Source organism: Manis pentadactyla, chromosome 1 (assembly GCF_030020395.1).
Source record: "Manis pentadactyla isolate mManPen7 chromosome 1, mManPen7.hap1, whole genome shotgun sequence".
Lineage (NCBI taxonomy): Eukaryota > Metazoa > Chordata > Mammalia > Pholidota > Manidae > Manis > Manis pentadactyla.
In genome coordinates this window covers 149,452,122-149,476,670 of record NC_080019.1, presented here as the reverse complement: position 1 = coordinate 149,476,670, position 24,549 = coordinate 149,452,122, and the positions used below count along the sequence as shown (strand labels likewise).

At 35.6% G+C, this 24,549-nt stretch overlaps 1 protein-coding gene across 1 annotated transcript in view; it reads right to left on the bottom strand.

Moving 5' to 3' along the window:
• Positions 1-51: 51 nt before the first annotated feature.
• CHMP2B (charged multivesicular body protein 2B) overlaps positions 52-24,549 on the bottom strand; it is a 56,593-nt gene continuing 32,095 nt past the window's right edge. Inside the window, exons 3-6 of the mRNA XM_036898875.2 lie at positions 17,671-17,865; positions 14,123-14,225; positions 1,943-2,049; positions 52-1,751 (exon numbers count right to left, since the gene is read on the bottom strand). Coding sequence (XP_036754770.1) covers positions 1,641-1,751; positions 1,943-2,049; positions 14,123-14,225; positions 17,671-17,865 — 516 coding nt within the window. The 3' untranslated portion in view covers positions 52-1,640. The remainder of the gene's footprint in view (positions 1,752-1,942; positions 2,050-14,122; positions 14,226-17,670; positions 17,866-24,549) is intronic.

Sequence of the window (24,549 nt, the reverse complement as noted above, 5' to 3'; positions counted from 1 at the left end):
ACTTCAGCAGAAAACAAAAACTGAGTGAAAGAGAAGGGAAAACAAAAAGCATTAACAGCAATAAATCTTTATTGGGATTTTTTTTAACAAAATAATTTTAAAAACAAAAGACCCCACATGTAAACAAGAAAGTAAATAAAGTTAGTTAGCATTATTATGTACATCCAAGAATCAAAACAAGTTCTGGGTTAATGTTCCACAGTCCAGTAAAATTGTTTTGACCCATTAATGTTCAGGAAAACTGTATTTAATACTACCAATAATGAAACCTTATCTTTCAGTATTATAAAATGGTTTATGGATTATAAACTATACAGTTTAGCTTTTTATTCTTTCTACCAATTCATAAGCCACATGTATACTAGTCCTAAAATATATTTACATTGTCAATATTAGTTGAAAATGTCCATGATCCCAAGTTAACCAGGTTATACCTGTCTGATCTCCTCTATAGAATTTTTATGGTGCGATATACTAGAACCCATATATTACAACATAATTTTCTAAAATTAACCTAATTCTAAATTCTGTATCTTACTAATCTGCCACTTCCGTATTCACTTTCTATACATACATTAAATGCCATGGCAATTTCACCTTAAAAAATACTGCTAATACATTAATGCATATTTAAGCAGTAATTTCTGAAAATGTAGTTTATTTATCAAGAAAAAATGCTAATTTTTTTTGAAAATTTAGGTCTTTTAGTAGTGTTACTTAATTGACAATGATGGCTTTAACTTAGGGGCTTCAATATACATTAATACAGTTCAAAAAACAGAGACTAAATTACAACTCATATGGAGAAAATCTCCTCTGTTCTGGGAAGAAATTCTTGGGTGAAAACAAAATATATTGTTTTATTACTTTAAAATGTTATTAACTCAGTGTCTATTTTTGCTAATTATATTCGAATGCACTCTTAAAAGCTTTACAAAAGAGAGCCTGGATAATTTTCATAAGAAGCTTTAATTTTACTTGAAAATGTAATTTTTTTCCATCAATTAAAAAAATTTTAAGATGTACACAATATGTTTGCTTCTTAAGGCAGGTGCCAAGTACATTTTGAAAGGTAATAAACTTACCAACTAGAATGTTCTCCTAAAGGAAAAAAAAGAAAAGAAAAGCTCATGACAATTTTTGTTTAAGACAGATGTTTAAATAGCACTCTTCTTTTAGATCATTTAAAAATAATTTGGCAGCTGAACCGCCCCTATGGTCATAAGATGTATCACTTACAAAGAACAAGCAACAGATACAGAATTAATGATACATTTTTAATGTTTTTACAAGTCTCTTTAAGTTTGTGCCTAGTGGCATTAGCAAAATTTTTGTATTCAGTGTAAAAAGATTTAGAACATAACAATAAGTAATGAATATAATTTCTCTATGGCATGCAGGAAAGAGGTCAACTTTTACACAGCATCAGTCCTAAATAGTTCTAATTAAAATCTAAACTGCTCCCATTTTTGCATCATTGTCATTCTTTGGTAAAAGATTCAAAATAGCCATGGGTTAGCAAACAACTATCTACTCATGGTCTTCATTTTTGCAAAATAGATTTGTTCTGTAAAAGAAATCTGCACTGTGCTTGGTTTATACCAGTAACTGTAAGTAAGCAAAATCTTATGGTTTTTTGACTAATCTACTCCTAAAGCTTTGAGTTGCCGTTCTATCTCTTCATCAGAGATTGTAGCCGTTGAAGTAGAGGCAGATGGCAAACTGCGGGCAGCTGATGGAGCTTTGGCCATCTGTATTAAAGAGGAAAAGAAGAGAAATGTACATTATCAAACATTTGGGCAAAGACATAAAGGACATGGTACAAAGAGGTTTAATTTACCTTTCAAACAAATATGAAAAAAATCACATAACGGTAAAGGACAACTTAAAGTGTCAAAAGTGATAGAAACTATTTCCAACTGAGAAAGGAAGACATTCATACCTTTCCAGAGATTTCAATTCCAATTTCATCAAGAACTTGATTCACAATATCTTGACTTTCTTCCTCATCATCAGAGCCATCAAAGATGTCATCAAGTGTGTCATTGACTTGCAGGGGAAGCAGAGAGACAAAGCAGTTATTTTTAAACAGATTTCAAGTTGAATTTACATTTGTAGGAGGAGGCCTAGCTATGTGCACATATATTTGAGTATTACAGAAGGGCAGACTTGAGTGAGCCAACAAACTACAAAAGTCAGCTGTTAAATGTCAATGAAGTTCATCAATAAATACATTTTTGAGGCACTGAATATGGAATAATGTTCACTTCAACACAAATCATCCCATAATAAACCAAGTCTACTCCCATTTTTTATGAAAGTACTTTCAAATAAGAACTATATGATATTCAGAGCTACAGGCTTAAATTTTTAAATATGACTCCACAAATTGTATCTATTGAGCTGGTAGCTGTTAAACCTGACTGTGGAAGAATATGCAAGGATCAAATATTCCATAAATACTTAGGGGACAATTTACTCTTTTTATACCTATAATTATAATTATATTTTCGGCTTTCTTAAATTCACATTCAAGATGTAGGTAGTATTCTAACAAAGCTTAGGGTTCAATATTTTATTAAACTTGTCCAAAGAATGATGTACAATTAATTTAACTTTGCAATAGTTACTGCTAAGGCCCTCTTTTCTCCCTCCCCTTATCAAAATGTTTATGGAAAGCCATCTGTATAGAAGGCATCATATCAGGATTACATCTTATTTATCTTTGAAATTAAGTGCCTGGCATACAGTACAAATACAACCTAAGAAGACAACAGTTTACGCTTAAGCAGAAAAAAGTAAACAGATTGTGGTAAATGTGAAGATAAGTGATTAGAAAACAAAAAAGAACAGAATGAGCAAAGATACAGAAGGCAACAGGGATACATACAAGGAAGAGTTAAGTTTTTCTGTTTGGTTATTATTTAAGGTGCACGAATGAAGAATGATTGGGAGGAAAGGAAATAAAGCAGCTGGCCTGTGACCACTCTCCTGACTACTGGGGGATGCTCCCAGAGGAAAGATAAGTAACCTAGTCTGACTTCATGGAGCCATGCTGCTCCTGGTAAACAGATCAATATTTGCTGGCAAGAGAAGCCTTGTTTATAGAATGCCTTTGGCAGGATGTCTTTCGTTTACGCCTGTTATAGTAAACATATCTACAGTCTATGGGTTTATGAATCACGATATCCTAGAAAATGTCACAGAAGGGTAGGTGACCATCCAAGGTAGAAATTTAATATATTTCATAATCTAAATGCTCCTTTTAACATGATAAGATAAGCAATCCTCATTAGACACATTATCCAATATTCTGGGTCAAAGCACTTGTGTCTGGGAAGAAACATGTGTTATGGGAAGAAAAGTGATTGGGATGTCCTGGCCCTCGACCTGTTTTGCATGTGCATCTTAATTGCTTGTATCCTTGACATCACTAATAATGCTTGATATTGATTAAGATCTTTGATTTATTTGAGTATGATTTGACTTTTTTTTTTGTCAGCTTAATAATATAAAGTACATTTGGGAAAGGATGTAAAAGCTTAAGTCCAAAATAAAATGGAATATCATTTCTGAAGAAATACAGCAAATGCTAAGACTTCAATTAGTCTCAATTCTTCCATTTGGTACCTGTGTAACTTTTGGGGGAAGTCATGTTACCTCTCTGGGCCTTCATATGCTCACTGTAAAAATAAAGGGGCTCGACCTGAAAATCATTTTTGATTTATGATCTGGAGACTTTTATTTTGTAGTTAGCAAGAAGCCACTAAAGGAATCTGATCAGCATGCTCAGAGGCAAGCTTCTGGAGAAATAATTTAGCAGTTGTCCCACTCATATAATAGTGAAGTAATAAGGGAGATGGGGAGTCCAGGTCAGGGCTTATAAGGGGCTCAATGAAGAAGTAGCTCCAGAAATAAAATAAAAGAAGGGGATAGATGAAAAAGATCAGAAAGGTGTAATCAGGGATTAACAGAGAAGAATGCTTTCGGAAAGAATGTAACAAAACTAATCAGATATAATAAAGATTTCTCAAAAATCTTGTTTCCATCCAAAAATCTTGGTGAACAAATTTTGGAGCAACACTACAAAATGTACAGTAAATTCTAATCAGAGAACGATATATCCATTTAAGATGTGAATTTATCTTTAGGTGAAAATACTAATAATGTTAACAAATTAACCTAGAATATAGAAAAAAGGTATAACTGTCATTAACTGCTATTTTTCAGACTCACTTGCAAATAACTAAAATACAAATGAGAGTAACTGATAGGAGTTTTAACTACAAGCTCATTGACTGTCTTCATGATAGCTTAATGGAAAACTTAATTCCTCTAATAACATCTGCTCATGCTGTGTCAATGTTGGAAACCACATAAGATTGTCAGATACTATGATCATTATATAAATGACAATTCTCTAAGTCATTAAAAATTCACCAATGACGTTTCCAAAAAAAAAAATCATATTTTCAAAAGACACAAATTAAGGAATTTTTTGAACTAGCAAAGAGTCACATACAGTATCATTAAATCCTAAAAGGAAAACAGGTATTCTGAAACAGAATACTAGAACAATGGAAAGTTCAGGAATCCTGGTAATTTAATTTGATACTATTTTACACACTAAATGCTATCAAATTAAAATGCTAGCAGATATGCAGAGGTGAACTGGCAAATCCCTACATAGCTATAAAACAATTAGAAAACATCTTTGCAAAACAATGATGCTAGTTTTGGCATTATCATGGAAGTAATCACTCATTGTTGACCAAGGCACTGCAAAGGCTAACTTATTTATTCCGGTGAAATAAAGATTGGTATTGCCTTTCTTAATGTATGCAATCTTAAAGCCATGAAAAAAAAAAAAACTTCAGAAAAGATTCAAGTTAATAAATACAAACTTATTTTATAATACTATGTTTTTTAAAAGCAGAATAAGGTTCAAAATTGCATGTGTAACATGATCTAACAAAAGATACAGGAAGACATAGAAAAGAATCAGACATAAACAGTAACTACATCTAGGGAGTGTAACGATAGATATTTTTTATATGCTTTGTTCCTCTATTTTCCAGATATCCACAACAACATGCAATTAATTTGTAAATTTATAAAGAAACAAGCTGAAGGATATTATGCTCAGTGAAATAAGCCAGGCGGAGAAAGACAAGTGCTAAATGATTTCCCTCATTTGTAGAGTACAACAACGAAGCAAAACTGAAGGAACAAAATAGCAGCAGAACTCAGAGACTCCAAGAAGGGACTAGTGGTTACCAAAGGGGAGAGACATGGGAGGGTGGGTTGGGAGGGAGGGAGATGGGGATAGAGGGGTATTATATTTAGTACACATGGTGTGGGGGGTCACAAGGAAAACAGTGTATCACAGAGAAGGCAAACAGTGACTCTGGCATCTTACTACACTGGTGGACAGTGACTACAATAGGGTGTGGGTGCGGACTTGATAATATGGGTAAATATAGTAACCACATTGTTTTTTCATGTGAAACCTTCATAAGAGTATATATCTATAATATCTTAAAGAAAAATTTTATTAAAATTTATAAAGAAACATATATATAATTATGTTTATCAATTTCCTTAAGAATTTATAATGTACAAATTCTTCATAAAGAAGAAAAAATATTAAATAACTTTTGGAGGGCAAAAAAATAAAAAACAAAAGACCTCCATTATTTCTACTCTAATATAAAAAGGTCATCTATAGTGCGAAGAAATCAACACAACTACACTACCTAATTTAAACCAGTAAGAGTTATTTTATTCAAATTGGTTTTGGTCTACTAATTAATAAAAGAAAACTCCAAGGGCCAATATGACCTAACAGATTTTATATTTTTCCTTCCATTAAATGTCAAAAGAATTTTGAGCCATGTACATTGACAATTTAAAAATACACTGGGAGGTGGAGCCAAGATGGCGGCGTGAGTAGAGCAGCGGAAATCTCCTCCCAAAACCACATGTATCTATGAAAATATAACAAAGACAACTCTTCCCAGAATAAAGACCAGAGGACACAGGACAACATCCAGACCACATCCACACCTGCGAGAACCCAGTGCCTTGTAAAGGGGGTAAGATACAAGCCCCGGCCCCGCGGGAGCCGAGCGCCCCTCCCCCCAGCTCCCATCAGGAGAAGAATAGGCAGAGCGGGAGGGAGACGGAGCCCAGGACTGCCGAACACCCAGCCCCAGCCATCTGGACCAGAGCGCATACACAGTGCGTGCGCGGGGCCCTGGATTCTAGGGAAATAGGGCAGCAAGAATGGTGAGCGGGTACCAGAGGCCTGGCGCCGGAGGACATAAGAAAAGTGAGTGGCCATTTTTTTTTTTTCGGTTTTGTTTTGGCGAGCGCTTTTTGGAAGTCTTAAAGGGATAGGGACCCCAATACTAGGGAAACAGGGCAGCAAGACCAGTGAGCAGATGCCTGAGGCTGGCACCGGAGAATAAAGAAAAACGAGCGGCGATTTTTTACTTATTTATATATTTTTTGAATTTAAAAAAACTTTTTTTTTTTTTTTTGTGGTTGTTTTGTTTTGGCGGGTGCTTGGTGTAAGTCTTAAAGGGGCAGGGCGGGACACTTAATCCAGAGGTAGGGAATCCGGGGATCTCTGGGCACCCCAATCCCCTGGGCTACAGGGAGCAGGGAGGCCCCTTATGGAGATAAATAGCCTCCCAGCCACTCCTGCTCCAACGCAACTCCACCACTTTGGAGCAGCCGCCCGTGCCAGGCCACGCCCACAGCAACAGCGGAGATAAACTCCATAGCAGCCGGGCAGGAAGCAGAAACCCTGTCTGCGCACAGCTACCCAGCACCAGCCACTAGAGGTCGCTGTTCTCCCAGGAGAGGAGGGCCACAAACCAACAAGAAGGGAAGTTCTTCCAGACGTCACTCATTCCAGCTCTGCAAACTATTCCTATCACCATGAAAAGGCAAAACTACAGGCAGACAAAGATCACAGAGACAATACCAGAGAAGAAGACAGACCTAACCAGTTTTCCTGACAAAGAATTCAAAATAAAAATCATAAACATGCTGACAGAGATGCAGAGAAATATGCAAGAGATATGGGATGAAGTCCGGAGGGAGATCACAGATGCCAGAAAGGAGATTACAGAAATGAAAGAAACTCTGGAAGAGTTTATAAGCAGAATGGATAGGAAGCAAGAGGGCACTGATGGAACTGAAACCAGAGAACAGGAACGCATAGAAGCTGACATAGAGAGAGATAAAAGGATCTCCAGGAATGAAACAATATTAAGAGAACTGTGTGACCAATCAAAAAGGAACGATGTCCATATTATAGGGGTACCAGAAGAACAAGAGAGAGGAAAAGGGATGGAAAGTATATTGGAAGAAATAATTGCTGAAAACTTCCCCAAACTGGGGGAGGAAATAATCGAACAGACCACAGAAATACACAGAACCCCCAACAGAAAGGATCCAAGGAGGACAACACCAAGACACATAATAATTAAAATGGCAAAGATCAAGGACAAGGAAAGAGTTTTAAAGGCAGCTAGAGAGAAAAAGGTCACCTATAAAGGAAAACCCATCTGGCTAAAATCAGACTTCTCGACAGAAACCCTACAGGCCAGAAGAGAATGGCATGATATATTTAATGCAATGAAACAGAAGGGCCTTGAACCAAGGATACCGTATCCAGCACGACTATCATTTAAATACGATGGCAGGATTAAACAATTCCCAGACAAGCAAAAGCTGAGGGAATTTGCTTCCCACAAACCACCTCTACAGGGCATCTTACAGGGACTGCTCTAGATGGGAGCACTCCTAGAAAGAACACAGAACAAAACACCCAACATATGAAGAATCGAGGAGGAGGAGTAAGAAGGGAGAGAAGAAAAGAATCTCCAGACAGTGTATATAACAGCTCAAAAAGCGAGCTAAGTTAGGCAGTAAGATACTAAAGAGGCTAAGCTTGAACCTTTGGTAACCACGAATTTAAAGCCTGCAATGGCAATAAGTACATATCTTTCAATAGTCACCCTAAATGTAAATGGACTGAATGCACCAATCAAAAGACACAGAGTAATAGAATGGATAAAAAAGCAAGACCCATCTATATGCTGCTTACAAGAAACTCACCTCAAACCCAAACACATGTACAGACTAAAAGTCAAGGGATGGAAAAACATATTTCAGGCAAACAACAGCGAGAAGAAAGCAGGGGTTGCAGTACTAATATCAGACAAAATAGACTTCAAAACAAAGAAAGTAACAAGAGATAAAGAAGGACACTACATAATGATAAAGGGCTCAGCCCAACAAGAGGATATAACCATTCTAAATATATATGCACCCAACACAGGAGCACCAGCATATGTGAAACAAATACTAACAGAACTAAAGGGGGAAATAGACTGCAATGCATTCATTCTAGGAGATTTCAACACACCACTCACCCCAAAGGATAGATCCACCGGGCAGAAAATAAGTAAGGACACGGAAGCACTGAACAACACAGTAGAGCAGATGGGCCTAATAGACATCTATAGAACTCTACACCCAAAAGCAACAGGATATACATTCTTCTCAAGTGCACATGGAACATTCTCCAGAATAGAAAACATACTAGCCCACAAAAAGAGCCTCAGGAAAATCCAAAATATTGAAATTCTTCGAACCAACTTTTCAGACCACAAAGGTATAAAAGTAGAAATCAATTCTACAAAGAAAACAAAAAGGATCACAAAAACATGGAGGCTTAACAACATGCTCCTAAATAATCAATGGATCAACAAACAAATTAAAATAGAGATCAAGGAATATACAGAAACAAATGACAACAATAACACAAAGCCCCAACTTCTGTGGGACTCAGCGAAAGCAGTCTTAAGAGGAAAGTATATAGCGATCCAGGAACACTTGAAGAAGCAAGAACAATCCCAAATGAATAGTCTAACATCACAATTATCGAAATTGGAAAAAGAAGAACAAATGAGGCCTAAAGTCAGCAGAAGGAGGGACATAATAAAGATCAGAGAAGAAATAAACAAAATTGAGAAGAATAAAACAATAGCAAAAATCAATAAAACCAAGAGCTGGTTCTTTGAGAAAATAAACAAAATAGATAAGCCTCTAGCCAAACTTATTAAGAGAAAAAGAGAATCAACACAAATCAACAGAATCACAAATGAGAACGGAAAAATCACAACAGACACCACAGAAATACAAAGAATTATTAAAGACTACTATGAAAACCTATATGCCAACAAGCTGGAAAACCTAGAAGAAATGGACAACGTCCTAGAAAAATACAACCTTCCAAGACTGACCAAGGAAGAAACACAAAAGTTAAACAAACCAATTACGAGCAAAGAAATTGAAGAGGTAATCAAAAAACTACCCAAGAACCAAACCCCCGGGCCGGACGGATTTACCTCGGAATTTTATCAGACACACAGAGAAGACATAATACCCATTCTCCTTAAAGTTTTCCAAAAAATAGAAGAGGAGGGAATACTCCCAAACTCATTCTATGAAGCCAACATCACCCTAATACCAAAACCAGGCAAAGACCCCGCCAAAAAAGAAAATTACAGACCAATATCCCTGATGAATGTAGATGCAAAAATACTTAATAAAATATTAGCAAACCGAATACAAAAGTATATTAAAAGGATCATACACCATGACCAAGTGGGATTCATCCCAGGGATGCAAGGATGGTACAACATTCGAAAATCCATCAACATCATCCACCACATCAACAAAAAGAAAGACAAAAACCACATGATCATCTCCATAGATGCTGAAAAAGCATTTGACAAAATTCAACATCCATACATGATAAAAACTCTCAGCAAAATGGGAATAGAGGGCAAGTACCTCAACATAATAAAGGCCATCTATGATAAACCCACAGCCAACATTATACTGAACAGCGAAAAGCTGAAAGCTTTTCCTCTGAGATCGGGAACTAGACAGGGATGCCCACTCTCCCCACTGCTATTTAACATAGTACCGGAGGTCCTAGCCACGGCAATCAGACAAAACAAAGAAATACAAGGAATCCAGATTGGTAAAGAAGTAGTTAAACTGTCACTATTTGCAGATGACATGATATTGTACATAAAAAACCCTAAAGACTCCACCCAAAAACTACTAGAACTGATATCGGAATACAGCAAAGGTGCAGGATACAAAATTAACACACAGAAATCTGTAACTTTCCTATACATTAACAATGAAACAATAGAAAGAAAAATCAGGAAAACAATTCCATTCACAATTGCATCAAAAAGAATAAAATACCTAGGAATAAAACTAACCAAAGAAGTGAATGACCTATACTCTGAAAACTACAAGTCACTCTTAAGAGAAATTAAAGGGGACACTAACAGATGGAAACTCATCCCATGCTCCTGGCTAGGAAGAATTAATATCGTCAAAATGGCCATCCTGCCCAAAGCAATATACAGATTTGATGCAATCCCTATCAAATTACCAGCAACATTCTTCAATGAACTGGAACAAATAATTCAAAAATTATATGGAAACACCAAAGACCCCGAATAGCCAAAGCAATCCTGAGAAAGAAGAATAAAGTAGGGGGGATCTCACTCCCCAATTTCAAGCTCTACTATATAGCCATAGTAATCAAGAGAATTTGGTCCTGGCACAAGAACAGAGCCACAGACCAGTGGAACAGACTAGAGACTACAGACATTAACCAAACATATATGGTCAATTAATATTTGATAAAGAAGCCATGGACATACAATGGCAAAATGACAGTCTCTTCAACAGATGGTGCTGGCAAAACTGGACAGCTACATGTAGGAGAATGAAACTGGACCATTGTCTAACCCCATATACAAAAGTAAATTCAAAATGGATCAAAGACCTGAATGTAAGCTATGAAACCATTAAACTCGTGGAGAAAAACATAGGCAAAAACCTCGTAGACATAAACATGAGTGACCTCTTCTTGAACATATCTCCCCGGGCAAGGAAAACAATAGCAAAAATGAACAAGTGGGACTATATTAAGCTGAAAAGCTTCTGTACAGCGAAAAACACCATCAATAGAACAAAAAGGAACCCTACAGTATGGGAGAATATACTTGTAAATGACAGATCCGATAAAGGCTTGACGTCCAAAATATATAAAGAGCTCACACACCTCAACAAACAAAAATCAAATAATCCAATTAAAAAATGGGCAGAGGAATTGAACAGACAGTTCTCCAAAAAAAGAAATACAGATGGCCAACAGACACATGAAAAGATGCTCCACATTACTAATTATCAGAGAAATGCAAATTAAAACTACAATGAGGTATCACCTTACACCAGTAAGGATGGCTGCCATCCAAAAGACAAACAACAACAAATGTTGGCGAGTCTGTGGAGAAAGGGGAACCCTCCTACACTGCTGGTGGGAATGTAAATTAGTTCAACCATTGTGGAAAGCAGTATGGAGGTTCATCAAAATGCTCAATACAGACTTACCATTTGACCCAGGAATTCCACTCCTAGGAATTTACCCTACGAATGCAGCAATCAAGTTTGAGAAAGACCAATGCACCCCTATGTTTATCGCAGCACTATTTACAATAGCCAAGAATTGGAAACAACCTAAATGTCCATCTGTAGATGAATGGATAAAGAAGATGTGGTACATATACACAATGGAATACTACTCAGCCATAAGAAGAGGGCAAATCCTACCATTTGCAGCAACATGGATGGAGCTGGAGGGTATTATGCTCAGTTAAATAAGCCAAGCGGAGAAAGAGAAATACCAAATGGTCTCACTCATCTGTGGAGTATAAGAACAAAGGAAAAACTGAAGGAACAAAACAGCAGCAGAATCACAGAAGCCAAGAATGGACTAACAGGTACCAAAGGGAAAGGGACTGGGGAAGATGGGTGGGTAGGGAGGGATAAGAGGGGGGAAGGAAGAAGGGGGTTATTAAGATCAGCATGCATAGGGGAGTGGGAGAAAGGGGAGAGCTGTACATCACAGAGAAGACAAGTAGTGATTCTACAACATTTAGCTATGCTGATGGACAGTGACTGTAAAGGGGTTTATAGCAGGGACCGGGTATAGGGGAGAGCCTAGTAAATATAATATTCTTCATATTCTTCATGTAGGTGTAGATTAAAGATAACGAAAAAAAAAAAAAGAAAGAAAGAAAAGGGGGATTACTCCATGATAGGATAAAACTAACTGTAAACCAAAGATTAATGCATGCTTTAAATATCCTTAATTTTGATCACTTAAAGGGTGTCAGATGATCAGCTATGGAGGTATACTTTTCTGATAATATTCCTTTCTCTTAAAAAAAAAAAGAAAAAAAATAGCAGTTCCTGTGTGTTGACCTCCAATGAGTTCTACACAATGGTATAAAGGGCAGATCAAAGTGTGGGCAAAGGGTCTGTTTGTGTTTATACAGACGATCAAAGCCTAATTTGGCTACCCAGAAAATGAACTAAGATACGATATGAAGAAGAACTTCCAACATCAGCACTCTCTGGAAGAGTCATACCAGAAGATGATCATCAAAAAACCTCAACAGAGATCCAGGCGATGCAGCAGTTGTAGCTGCATTCATCCCACCAGTTCCTGGACTTGCCATTGGAATGAAGAAGGAGATATCTAAGCTGGCCTGTGCATACAGTAAAACAACAAATTTGACTGGATCTACACTGTTGGAACTCAACCAAGAATTAGGAGAAGTGCAAGTTGTAGCGCTCCAAAATCTTACAACTACAGACTATCTACTGTTAAAAGAACATATGGGATGTGAACAGTTCCCAGGAATGGGCTGTTTTAATTTGTCTGATTTCTCTCAGACTGTTCAAGTACAGTTGGACAATATCCATCATATCATAGACAAATTTTCACAAATGCCTAGGGTGCCTAACTGGTTTTCTTGGCCTCATGGAGATGGCTGGTAATTATAGATCTGCTTTGGTTATGTAACTGTATTCCTATTATGTTAATGTGTGTGTGCAATTTAATTAGTAGTTTAAAACCTATACATGCTTAAATTACTCTACAAGAAGATATGTCAAAGAAATAATCAATCTTCCCATGTTTTCTTCTGTCTGCTACCTCTATAGCTTTTCTTCTTCCTTCCTAATTACAACCCTTAAATAGAATTCGTGCCTCATATCGAATTTACCGAGTATCATAATTCCTCCAAGTGCTAAAGATACCTCAAGACAAACGCTGGGCATAGAAGCCACAGGGCATAAATCTGCAAAGAAGGAAAAAGCTAACCTTTTCAAACAATATGGCTTCTCTCTCACTTACCAACTTTACATTTCCCTGTATGGCCCTGGAAGATGACTGGTTAGCCAGAGACGGGTAAGATTCCTCAAGGGAGGAACAACCTAAGACAGGCACAGTCGTAGGGGGACCATCAGGTGAGAAATTGGGGATCAACAGAGGTGAGGCTTACAACCTCTCCCCCGCTGTTTTGAGAGAAATCTTCTGCATTCGTGGATGTTTTATTGCCCTTGTCTAGCTTGGATTAACACATAGTCTACAGGCACACACCTGATCATCTACATTTGCTCTCTTACAACACTAAACTAAGTTTTCTACCTTTATCTTACATCTACCTACTACTTCAGCATTTTATTAAAAATAATAATAATAATAATAATAATAATAAAGGGAGAAATGTGGGATCCACATATAAATCAAGTATAAAAATCAAACCAATATTCATATTTGACCTGATTGTTTATGGTTCATAATGTATGATCAAAACCGAAAGTTTCTGAGATGACTGCCCTTGCACTGTTCACCATATAAGAACTTATTCACTATGTAAGAATTTGTTCACCATGTAAGAACTTGTTCATTATACTTTAGAAGATTGGAGACTGTTGAGAATTAGGTTTGGGGTTGATTAATGATTGTGCATTGAGTCGCCAATACAGAATTTTTTTGTTGTTAACAACCATTTGATCAATAAATATAAGATATGCCCTCTCAAAAAAAAAAAAAAAATACACTGGAGTTATAATATAGACATTTATCCATAGGCTGCTAGTAAATAAGCTTGGCTAATTCAAATATGATAAAACTACACATTTTACTACAAGTTATTAAACTTACTCATTTCTTCAGTCATTTCCATTTTCATGTTTTCCTTCTGGAAATTCTGCATTGTTTGTAATGTCTTTTGTGGATCCATCTTCTTGTTAACTGCCTGCATTGTCTTTAAACATATGAAAAGATTCATGTTACCTACATAATTATGAACATTTTACTATGGAATAAGTCCAAAGGGAACACATCAAATTAAAGCCAGGCTTTCTAAGGATGCAGATCCTGCCATAATCAAACATAAGAATGTTAAGTATTCTAGAGAAAAATACTCATTTGGAAACCATCTGCTTAACATCTATATAATAAAGACCAGTATGAAAAACTTCATCTGAACAGTAGGCAAAATATTATGTAATAAAAAACATTGTCAACATAAAATCCATTGCTATTCAAATGAGAAAACTGCATTTGCCTATTATGTGGCAAAGCAGGCAATAACTAAATTTTAAAAAAAAAAATTTAGTTTAAATTTTACAAAATGTTTCATTAAACTTTAAATGTCAAATTAAAAAAGATACATTAGCATACATACTAAATCCATTAATACATTTTAAACTATGGTTTAAAGAAATTAATATTGAGTTTTACAAAACCGTGGAAAAAAATCTCTTACATTTTATATACAGATTACTGCTATCTATGGCCAAAACACTTATTATATAATATATATATATATATATATATATATATATATATATATATATATATATATATATATATATATACTTATGTATAGTTGATTCAGTATTAAAAAACCCTATACAATATAAAACATACTGGCTTCAACGATACAAAGTAAACACAGTCTTTTCTCTCTCTCTCTGCAATGCTGCAGTCAAATAATCTTTAAGTATGACGCCACATTCCCCTCTAATCCCCACCAACCCACACATTGCTAATTCTCCAATGGCTTTCCTTTGCTCTAAGTATTAAAATCCAAATTCCACAACTGGTCTATAAGACCAAACATCAATTGAACTCTGCTTAAAAGTCAGTTTCATTTTGCATAACTGGCCTCCAACCACACTGATTATTTCTTTAAATGCTCTCTCCTGCCACAGGACCCTTGCATACCGTTCCTCACCTAGAATGATCTCCATTTGCTTTCACTATCAACATTTCAAATTTCAGTTAATATACCACTTTCCTAAGGAATTTATCCCTAACATCCCAAATTAAAATAGGTACCCCTGATAAATCCTACTCGCTATAGATAGTACTTTATATTTATTGTTGTAAACTGTATTACTTTACTTGCAACTTATATTATTGTAACTAATACTACTATCAACAATGATTGTAATGATAATAGGACAGTTAATGCCTATATAATTTAATGTGCATCAGACATTGTTCCAAAAACTTTATATATTTAAAACTAAATGATATTTAAACCTGAAAAATCTTTATGTGCAAGGTCCTACCAGTTTCTCTATATTACAAATGGAGAATGAAGGCACAGAAAGGTGAAATAATTGCCAAAAGGTCACACAGCTACTAAGAAGTAGCTCAGTAGCTATTTCTAAGTAATCTGGCTCCAGAACCTACAGTCCTAGTAACTGCACTAAATTACTTCTCAAATGGTCTATTTTTAAATAGACTATAATCTATCACAGTTAAGTTCTTGAGTGGTTTTGCTTTTTACTTCGTCCCCATGACTTGTAGCTCCCACAAATTGGATCTAAATAAATATTTGCTGAATCAACACATTTCTAAGAAATCTAAGTGAAAATTCCAATACAGACATCTCTGTGTGGTAGGACCATGTTAGTTATCTTTTCTAGTCTACCATTGGATTGCAAAATGGATAGTTCTCCCCCTCAACATTACTGAAAAGTAATCCAGCCCAAGCATGTGATCATCACATATGATCTTTTTCCAAATAAGATATTGTGTTTCATTTATTTAAAAAAAAGGAAAACAAAAATACAGTGTATTTTCCACTGTAAAAGAAAGGACTAGGATCCATCAAGAGCAAGCTGACAGAACAAAATTGATATTGAAACTCTCTAATTTTTAAAGAACATGTGTCACTACTTATTGTAACCAAAATGCACAAATTCTATTCTCATAGATCCTCATAATTTTTGTATTCCCTATCTGTGAATTTGCCTACTCCCTAAAGTTCACTTATAACCTCAATTCAATACTTGCAGTGCTTTTGTGCTCATTTATGGACATGTGCAGAACAACAAAAAATTTGAATCACCCCAACATGCACTTTCTAGCTAAAATCAAAACAAGGTGACAGTCTACCTTCTTGTCTCAGCTCTCATACTGTAAACAAGTGTCCTTTTTGTACTCTACTTAGCGCCACACTTTTGTGGATGATTTTGCCATTTAAAATGGCCCCAAGGATGGTAGTGAAGTGTCGTTCAGTGCTCCTAAGTGCAAGAAAGCTGTGGTATGCTTGCAGAGAAAATACATTTGTTAGATAAGCTTTATTCAGGCATCAGTTACAGTTCTATTAACCATGACCTCAATGCTAATGAATCAATAATATATACTAAATATGGTTATCTTTTAAATATGGAAACACATATAAAACAAGAATAGGTATAGACTGGTGGAAAAAAATGTTATAACCAAAGGTTCACAGGAACCTAACTGTTATTTTCCCTAGGAGCAATGTTTTGATATTAATTAATCCATTGTTTCCAATTTTTTAGACCTTAACTACTAAAAATAATGAGAATCCACAGTATATATCTTTTTCCTGATATGACTCTCATACTTTATCTCCTCTGTGGCTTTTTTCCCTTTTGGTCTTTATATTCATACTCCTTCCCTGCATTTAACACCTAGTGGTATTTTTAATACCTAGGTCTTCTCTAAGTCTTTCAGATAATTCTATTCAAAGATCTGTGCAGTTCACTGAAGAGCTGCACAGACTGATGAATAGTGGGTAGTTTCCTTTTCAGACATATCTTAACCACTCCCCAACCCCAACTAAAGTGTAAGACCTGTGAGAACAGAGCCTTTGTCCTCAATTTCTTATTCCTCAGAGTACTTCATATATATCAAGGAGTTCAGTATTTATTAAGATTAAAAGGTTCAGTCATTTAAACTCTATAATAAAAACATTACTTCTTATATGAAGACTGTAAGGTAAACATGATTTCATGATAAAATTAACTGACAAATCCTTCTGATTGTGTCCTTCTGATACATACATGAAAATGAAACAAGAGGAAACTATTACTCAAAAGTAATAAAAACTTTTAGCTTAATGAAATAAGAAGCCAAAAAATCTTCTGACAATTTAAGGGGAAAAAAAGCAAACACTGTTTTAAATCAATTGAAAATATTAAAAGCTACATGTGATCTTGGGACAACTGAAATTTCTTAAAATAAGAAATTTTGCATTAAAACAAATCAGTAAAGAATTTAGAATCAGTTATCTGGATTATCCAGTATTAAAACTCATTTTACTAAATATTATGTACAAATTCTGTACCACTTATCAGGAGGTGCTTTTAAATCTGATTTGAACATTGACATTTAAATATCTTAGATAAAACTATGAGCCTATGGATATAAAGGCTCCCACTTACTTTTGCTGTAGTACACATTGCTCCAGCCATCTTCATTTGGGAATTCATCACTTTTGTTTGTGTCGACATAGAAGTGACCTTTGAACTTACAGCAAAAGTTCTTGTTTTCTGTTTCCTTAGATGTACAAGCTGTTTGGCTAAAACTCTGCAAGCTTCTTTATTACCAATCTTGGCCATTTTCTTAATTTCTAATTCCTAAGGAAGGAAACAAAAGAAAGAAAGAAAATCACTGAGAGGTAATCCTCTCTGATTTATTTCAGAAGAATAGCCCAAATATATTTCAGACACCCTTTTCTTCCTGATCCTGAAGACAAGAGGCTGTCACAAAGTCACAGAAGAAAGAGTAATCTGAGAGGGTAATTCATTCCACATGTTTACATGAGAAAGAAAGAACTAGTAGTACCTTCATCCAAAATACAAGGCTATAAAGCACTATTCACATAGAGCCCATAAGAGAATTGAAAAAAACTTCAACCCAAAAGTAGATAGAAGGAAAAAACAAAGAGTTGGTGGAACATAGCAAAAAAGAGTACAGTAGTAGATTTAAAGCTAAGAATAAAGACAATTATGTAAAAAGTTCCATTTAACACCTCAATAAAAGGCAGGTTTTCAAATCAGATTAAGAACGTAACCCAACAATACACTAGCTCAAGAAATTAACTTTAATTATAAAAACAAAGCTAAATAAAAAAGTAGAAAATATTTTCTACATAAATACATATTAAAATCTGGAGTGGCTACATTAACATCAAGTCAGAAAAACCTAAGAACAAGGAATATTACCATAAAAAAAGAGGGCTTTTCATAATGATAAAGGAAATCAATACATAAAGATGTCATAAGAAACCTAAATGTGTATGTATTAATAACAGTACTTAGCACAACTGAACACAACTGACGGACTCAAAAGGAGAAACAGACAATAGACAAATACACAATTAGCATGAGGGTTATCAACAATGCCTCTCAGGTGCATTTCTATTAATTGTTAACACAAGTGGACAGATAATCTATAATAATAGAGATTTACAAAAAATACTATGACTTAACATTTATAGAAAACTCCATCACCAACAGTGAAATACTCATTCTTTATAAATGTATACTAAAAAAAAAAACACCAATATATATTCTATATCAGGAAACAAAGCTCAGTAAGTTTAAGAGAACTGGAATAATGTGAAGTATGTTCTCTAATCATAATGAAATTAAAGTACATATCAGTAAGGATAAGGAAGGAAAATCACAAATAAGCAGAATTAAACAATATGGTTCTAAATAAGTCATAGGTTAAAGAAAAGAAATCAAAGGAAAATAAGATAATATTTTGAATTTAATAAAATGAAAAATGCAACATATCTAAATGTGTGGGCTGCAGTTAAAGTTCTTAGAGGGAAATTTATAGCATTAATGCTTATAAAAAAATCTCAAGCTTCAAAATGAGAAAGTAGAAAAAAGTTCAAATAAAACAAAGTAAACAAAAGGCAGAAAATATACAATAAATCTATAAACAAGAAAAGAAAAATACTAAGAAAATTAATGAAATCAAACTTTTTTAATGAAATTGATGAATGATTGGCTAGCCACATAAGGAGAAAAAAGCAAGACAGAAAGAACACACAAATTACAAATCCTGGGAATGCAAAGGGGAGCAATACTTCATATCCTAAAGATGTTAAAGGACAATAGAAAATATTATGAACAATGGCGATTACATTTTAAAATTTAGTAGAAATGGACAAATTATCTCATGGATGCTAACTACCAAAGCTCATTCAAAAACAAAGATAACCTGATCCATTCTGTATCTATTTTTTGAAAAATGAAATTGTAGTTTAAAAACCTAACCACAAAGAAAACTTCACTCTCAATGGCTTTACTAATGAATCAAACATTTAAGGAGGACATACACAAGCCCTTCCAGTAAAGAGTAAGGGACATTTGCCAACTCATACTTTAAGGAGGTCAGCGTTAATTGGATGTCAAAACAAATGGAGTTTATCTCAGGAGCAAAACTTGATTCAACTTTGGAAAATCAATCAGTATAATTCATTTCGTTAACAAACTAAAAAAGAAAAACTACATGATCATCATCTCAATAGATGTAGAAAAAAAAATAAAAAATCCATTCTGATAAAAAGTCTCAGCAAACCAAATAAGAAGGAACTTCTTCGACTTGAGAAAGGGCATCTACAAAAAAGCCTACAGTTAATATACTTAATGGGAAAAACTAAATGTTTTCCCCTAAAATCAGTAAAAAGATGATGTCTGCTATCACCACTTCTATTTAACATTGGAAGTTCTAGCCAGTGTAATAAATAAGAAAAAGGGGGAAAAGGGCATCCCAGTGGAAAGGAAGATGACAAATTTTATTTATTCACAGAAGACTTGACTGTCTATGTAGAAATCTAACAAAGTCTACAAAATGGCTACCTAGAATTATGTGACTTAGGAAGGTTTCACATTCAAGATCAATACACAAAAATTAATGTATTTCTTACACCAGCAACAAAAAATCAGAAATTGAGTTGGTTTTAAAAATATTTAGCATCCATGAGGGGAAATGATGGTGGTGTGAGAAGTAAGGCAGAAATCTCCCAAAACCACATACGTTATGAAAATACAGCAAATATAACTATTCCTAAAAGAGTGATGAGACGTAAGATTGCACCAGCCAGTCTACAGCTAGGAGAAGAGAACATCTCACAGTAAAGGGTAAAGCAAAAAAGCCACGACCCAGTGGGACCTGAGCACTCCCCCAACCCCAGCTCACCAGCGGGAGGAAGAGAATTAGAGTGGGGAGGGAGTAGAAGCACAGGACTGCTAAATACCCAGCCCTAGAAATCTACTGCAGGAGCACAAACCCACCTTTCATGGTGCTCTGGAGATTAGAGGGGGTGAAAACAAAAGTCAGAGACTGAGACTGTGAAGAGGCTCCACAATCAACTGCCCTGGGACAAGGAAATGCAGGTGCTTTGAAATACTTCCCAACAGTGAGAAGGCTGCTAAAGGGGCAAGCATTTAGCAGAAGGAATAGGTGGACAAAATCGCCCCAGCACACTCATCCCAGCAGGCTGGGAACTTTCAGGAGCTTCAGGCGCTCCATCCCCCTGGCTAGCCATGCATCCCTGAGGCCTCTCACTGCGATAAGCAGCCTGCTACTCCTTACTCCCTGCCAGCACCTGCACACAAACCCACCATTGCTCCAGACCAGTCAGAGGGCAACCCCACCTACAGCAACTACACAGCTCAATGCAGAGGCTTTTCTCCATGCGGGCAGCTAACAGACCCTGACAGCAGAGGCAGACACAGCAGCCAGGAAGTGTAAAACAGCTTTGTCCTCCCAGCAGGCACCAGTGACACTCACCTGTGACCACTGCCATCACTCCAGGTATTGGGCAGCTCTGAAGAGCAGAGCTTCTGAGCACTAGAGGGTGCTGCCTACACAAACCTAATATTTCTCACTGTCCAATAGGATTATGAAAAAGGCAAAAGAATCTTGTTCAATCCCAAATGCCTCAAACACCAAAAAGAGGGCTCAGTGAGACTGAAATCACCAATCTCCCTGAAAAAAAAAATTCAAAATAAAAGTCATAAGCATGCTAATGGAGCTACAGAAAAATATTCAAGAGCTAAGAGATGAATTCAGGAGGGAGACAGACACATTAAAAAACACAGTAGCTGAAATGAAACAAACAATGGAGGGATTTAAAAGCAAATTAGATAAGATAGAGGAGAAGGTAAATGGAATAGAAATTAGAGAAGAGGAATACAAAGAAACTGAGGCACAGAGAGAAAAAAGGATCTCTAGGATTGAAAGAATATTAAGAGAACTATGTGACCAACCCAAACAGAACAATATTCACATTATAAGGGTACCATAAGCAGAAGAGAAAAAAAGGGATAGAAAATGTCTTTAAGGAGGCAATTGCTGAAAACTTCTCCAATCATGGGAAGGAAACAGTCTCTCAGGCCAAGGAAGTGCACAGAACTCCCAACACAAGGGACTGAAGGAAGACAAGAGCAATACATATAATAATCAAAATGGCAAAAATCAAGGACAATGACAGAGCATTAAAAGAAGCCAGAGAGAGAAAAAAGATCACCTAAAAAGGAAAACCCATCAGGTTATCATCAGACTTCTCAGCAGAAACCTTACAGGCCAGAAATGGAGTAGCATAATAAATTCAGTGCAATGAAAAAGAAGGGCCTAGAACCAAGAATACTCTACCCAGCAAGATTATCATTGAAATTTGAAAGAGGGAATAAACAATTCCCAGATAAGCAAAAGTTGAGGGAATTTACTTCCCACAAACCATCTCCACAGTGCATTTTAAAGAGACTGCTCTAGATGGAAGTGCTCCTAAGGCTAAATAGCTGTCACCAGAGAAAGTAAAACCACAGTAAAGGAAGTAGACCAATTAAATACTAACCAAAGGCAGAATTAAATAAGCTACTCACAAAGTCAGTAAAGGGTTACACAAACAGTACAGAATATGACAGCCAACTTATAAAGAGTGAAGGAGGAATAAAAAAGGAGAGGAAAAAAGAATCTTCAGATTACGTTTATAATAGTTGAATAAGTGGGTTAAGTTAGACTGTTAGACAGTAAAGAAGCTTCCCTTGAACCTTTGGTAACCATGAATCCAAAGCCTGCAATGGCAATAAGTACTTATCTTTCAATAATCACCCTAAATGTAAATGGACTGAATGCACCAATCAAAAGACACAGGGTTACAGAATGGATAAAATAGAAAGACCCATCTTTATGCTGCCCACAAGAGACTCACTTCAAACCCAGAGACATACACAGACTAAAAGTGAAGGGATGGAAAAAGATATTTCATGCAAACAATAAGGAGAAAAAAGCAGGAGTTGCAATACTTGTATCAGATAAAATAGATTTCAATACAAAGTAACATGAGACAAAGAAGGAAATTAGATAATAATAAAGGGGTCAGTCCAACAAGAGAATATAACCATTATAAATATCTATGTACATGAAATAGGAGCACCCAAATATATACAACAAATACTAAAAGAATTAAAGGGGAAATAGAATGCAATGCATTTATTTTAGGAGACTTCAACACACCACTCACTCCAAAAGACAGACCAACCAGACAGAAAATAAGTGAGGAGACAGAGGCACTGAACAACACATTAGAGCAGATGGACCTAAAGACATCTATAGAACATTCCACCCAAAAGCAACAGGATACACATTTCTCTCAAGTGCATATGGAACATTTTCCAGAATAGATCACATACTAGGCCACAAAAAGAACCTCAGCAAATTAAAAAAGACTGAAATTGTACCAACCAACTTCTCAGATCACAAAGGTATGAAACTAGAAATAAATTGTACAAAGAAAACAAAAAGGCTCATAAACACATGGAGGCTTAACAACATGCTCCAAAATAATCAAAGGATCAATGACCAAATTAAAAGAGATAAAGCAATACATGGAGACATATGAAGACAACAGCTCACTGTCCCAATTTATGCAGGATGCAGCAAAGGCAGTTCTAAGAGGAAAGTATATAGCAACTCAGGCCTATTTAAAGAAGGAAGAACAATTTCATATGAACAGTCTAAATTCACAATGAATGATAGTGGAAAAAGAAGTACAAATGAGGCCCAAAGTCAGTAGAAGGAGGGACATAATAAAGATCACAGAAGTAATAAATTGAGAAGAATAAAACAACAGAAAGAATTAATGAAACCAAGAGCTGTTTCTTTGAGAAAATAAATGAAATAGATAAACCCCTAGCCAGACTTATTAAGAAAAAGGAAACTATATATACATAAACAGAATCAGAAATGAGAGAGGAAAAAATCACTACAGACACCAAAGAAATACAAAGAATTATTAGAGAATACTATGAAAAAATTATATGCCAACAAACTGGATAACCTAGAAGAAATGGACAACTTTCTAGAAAAATACAACGTTCCAAGACTGACAACCCAGGAAGAAACAAAAAATCTGAACAGACCAATTACCAGCAATGAAATTGAATTGGTATTCAAAAAACTAACCAAGAACAAAATCCTCGTACCAGATGGCTTCACTGCTGAATATTATCAAACATTTAATGAAGATCCAACACCCACCCTGCTTAAAGTTTTCCAAAAAGTAGAAAAGGAGGGAATACTTCCAAACTCATTCTTTGAGGCCAGCATCACTCTAATAGCAAAACCAGGCAAAGACACAACAAAAAAATAAAGCTACAGACCAATATCCCTGATGAACACAGATGCAAAAATACTCAACAAAATATTAGTAAACTGAATTCAAAATTACATCAAGAGGATCATATATCATGATCAAAATGGATTCATCCCAGGGATGCAAGGATGGTACAACATTCGAAAATCCATCAACATCATCCACTATATCAATAAAAAGACAGACAAAAATCACATGACCATCTCCATAGAAGCTGAAAAAGCATTTGACAAAATTCCACACCCATTCTTAATAAAAACTCCCAACAAAGGTGTACAGAGGGCAAGTACCTCAACATAATAAAGGCCATATATGACAAACCCACAGTCAACAGCCTATTTAAAAATGAAAAGCTGAAAGCTTTTTCCCTAAGATCAAGAAAAAGACAAGGATGTCCACTCTCTCCACTTTTATTCAACATAGTACTGGAGGTCCTAGCCACCACAATCAGACAACACAAGAAATAAACGGCATCCAGATTGGTAAGGAAGAAGTTAAACTGTCACTGTTTGCAGATGACATGACATTGTAAATAAAAAACCCTAAAGAATCCACTCCAAAACTACTAGAACTAATATCTGAATTCAGCAAAGTTGCGCAATGCAAAATTAATGCACAGAAATCTGTTGCATTCCTAAACATTAAC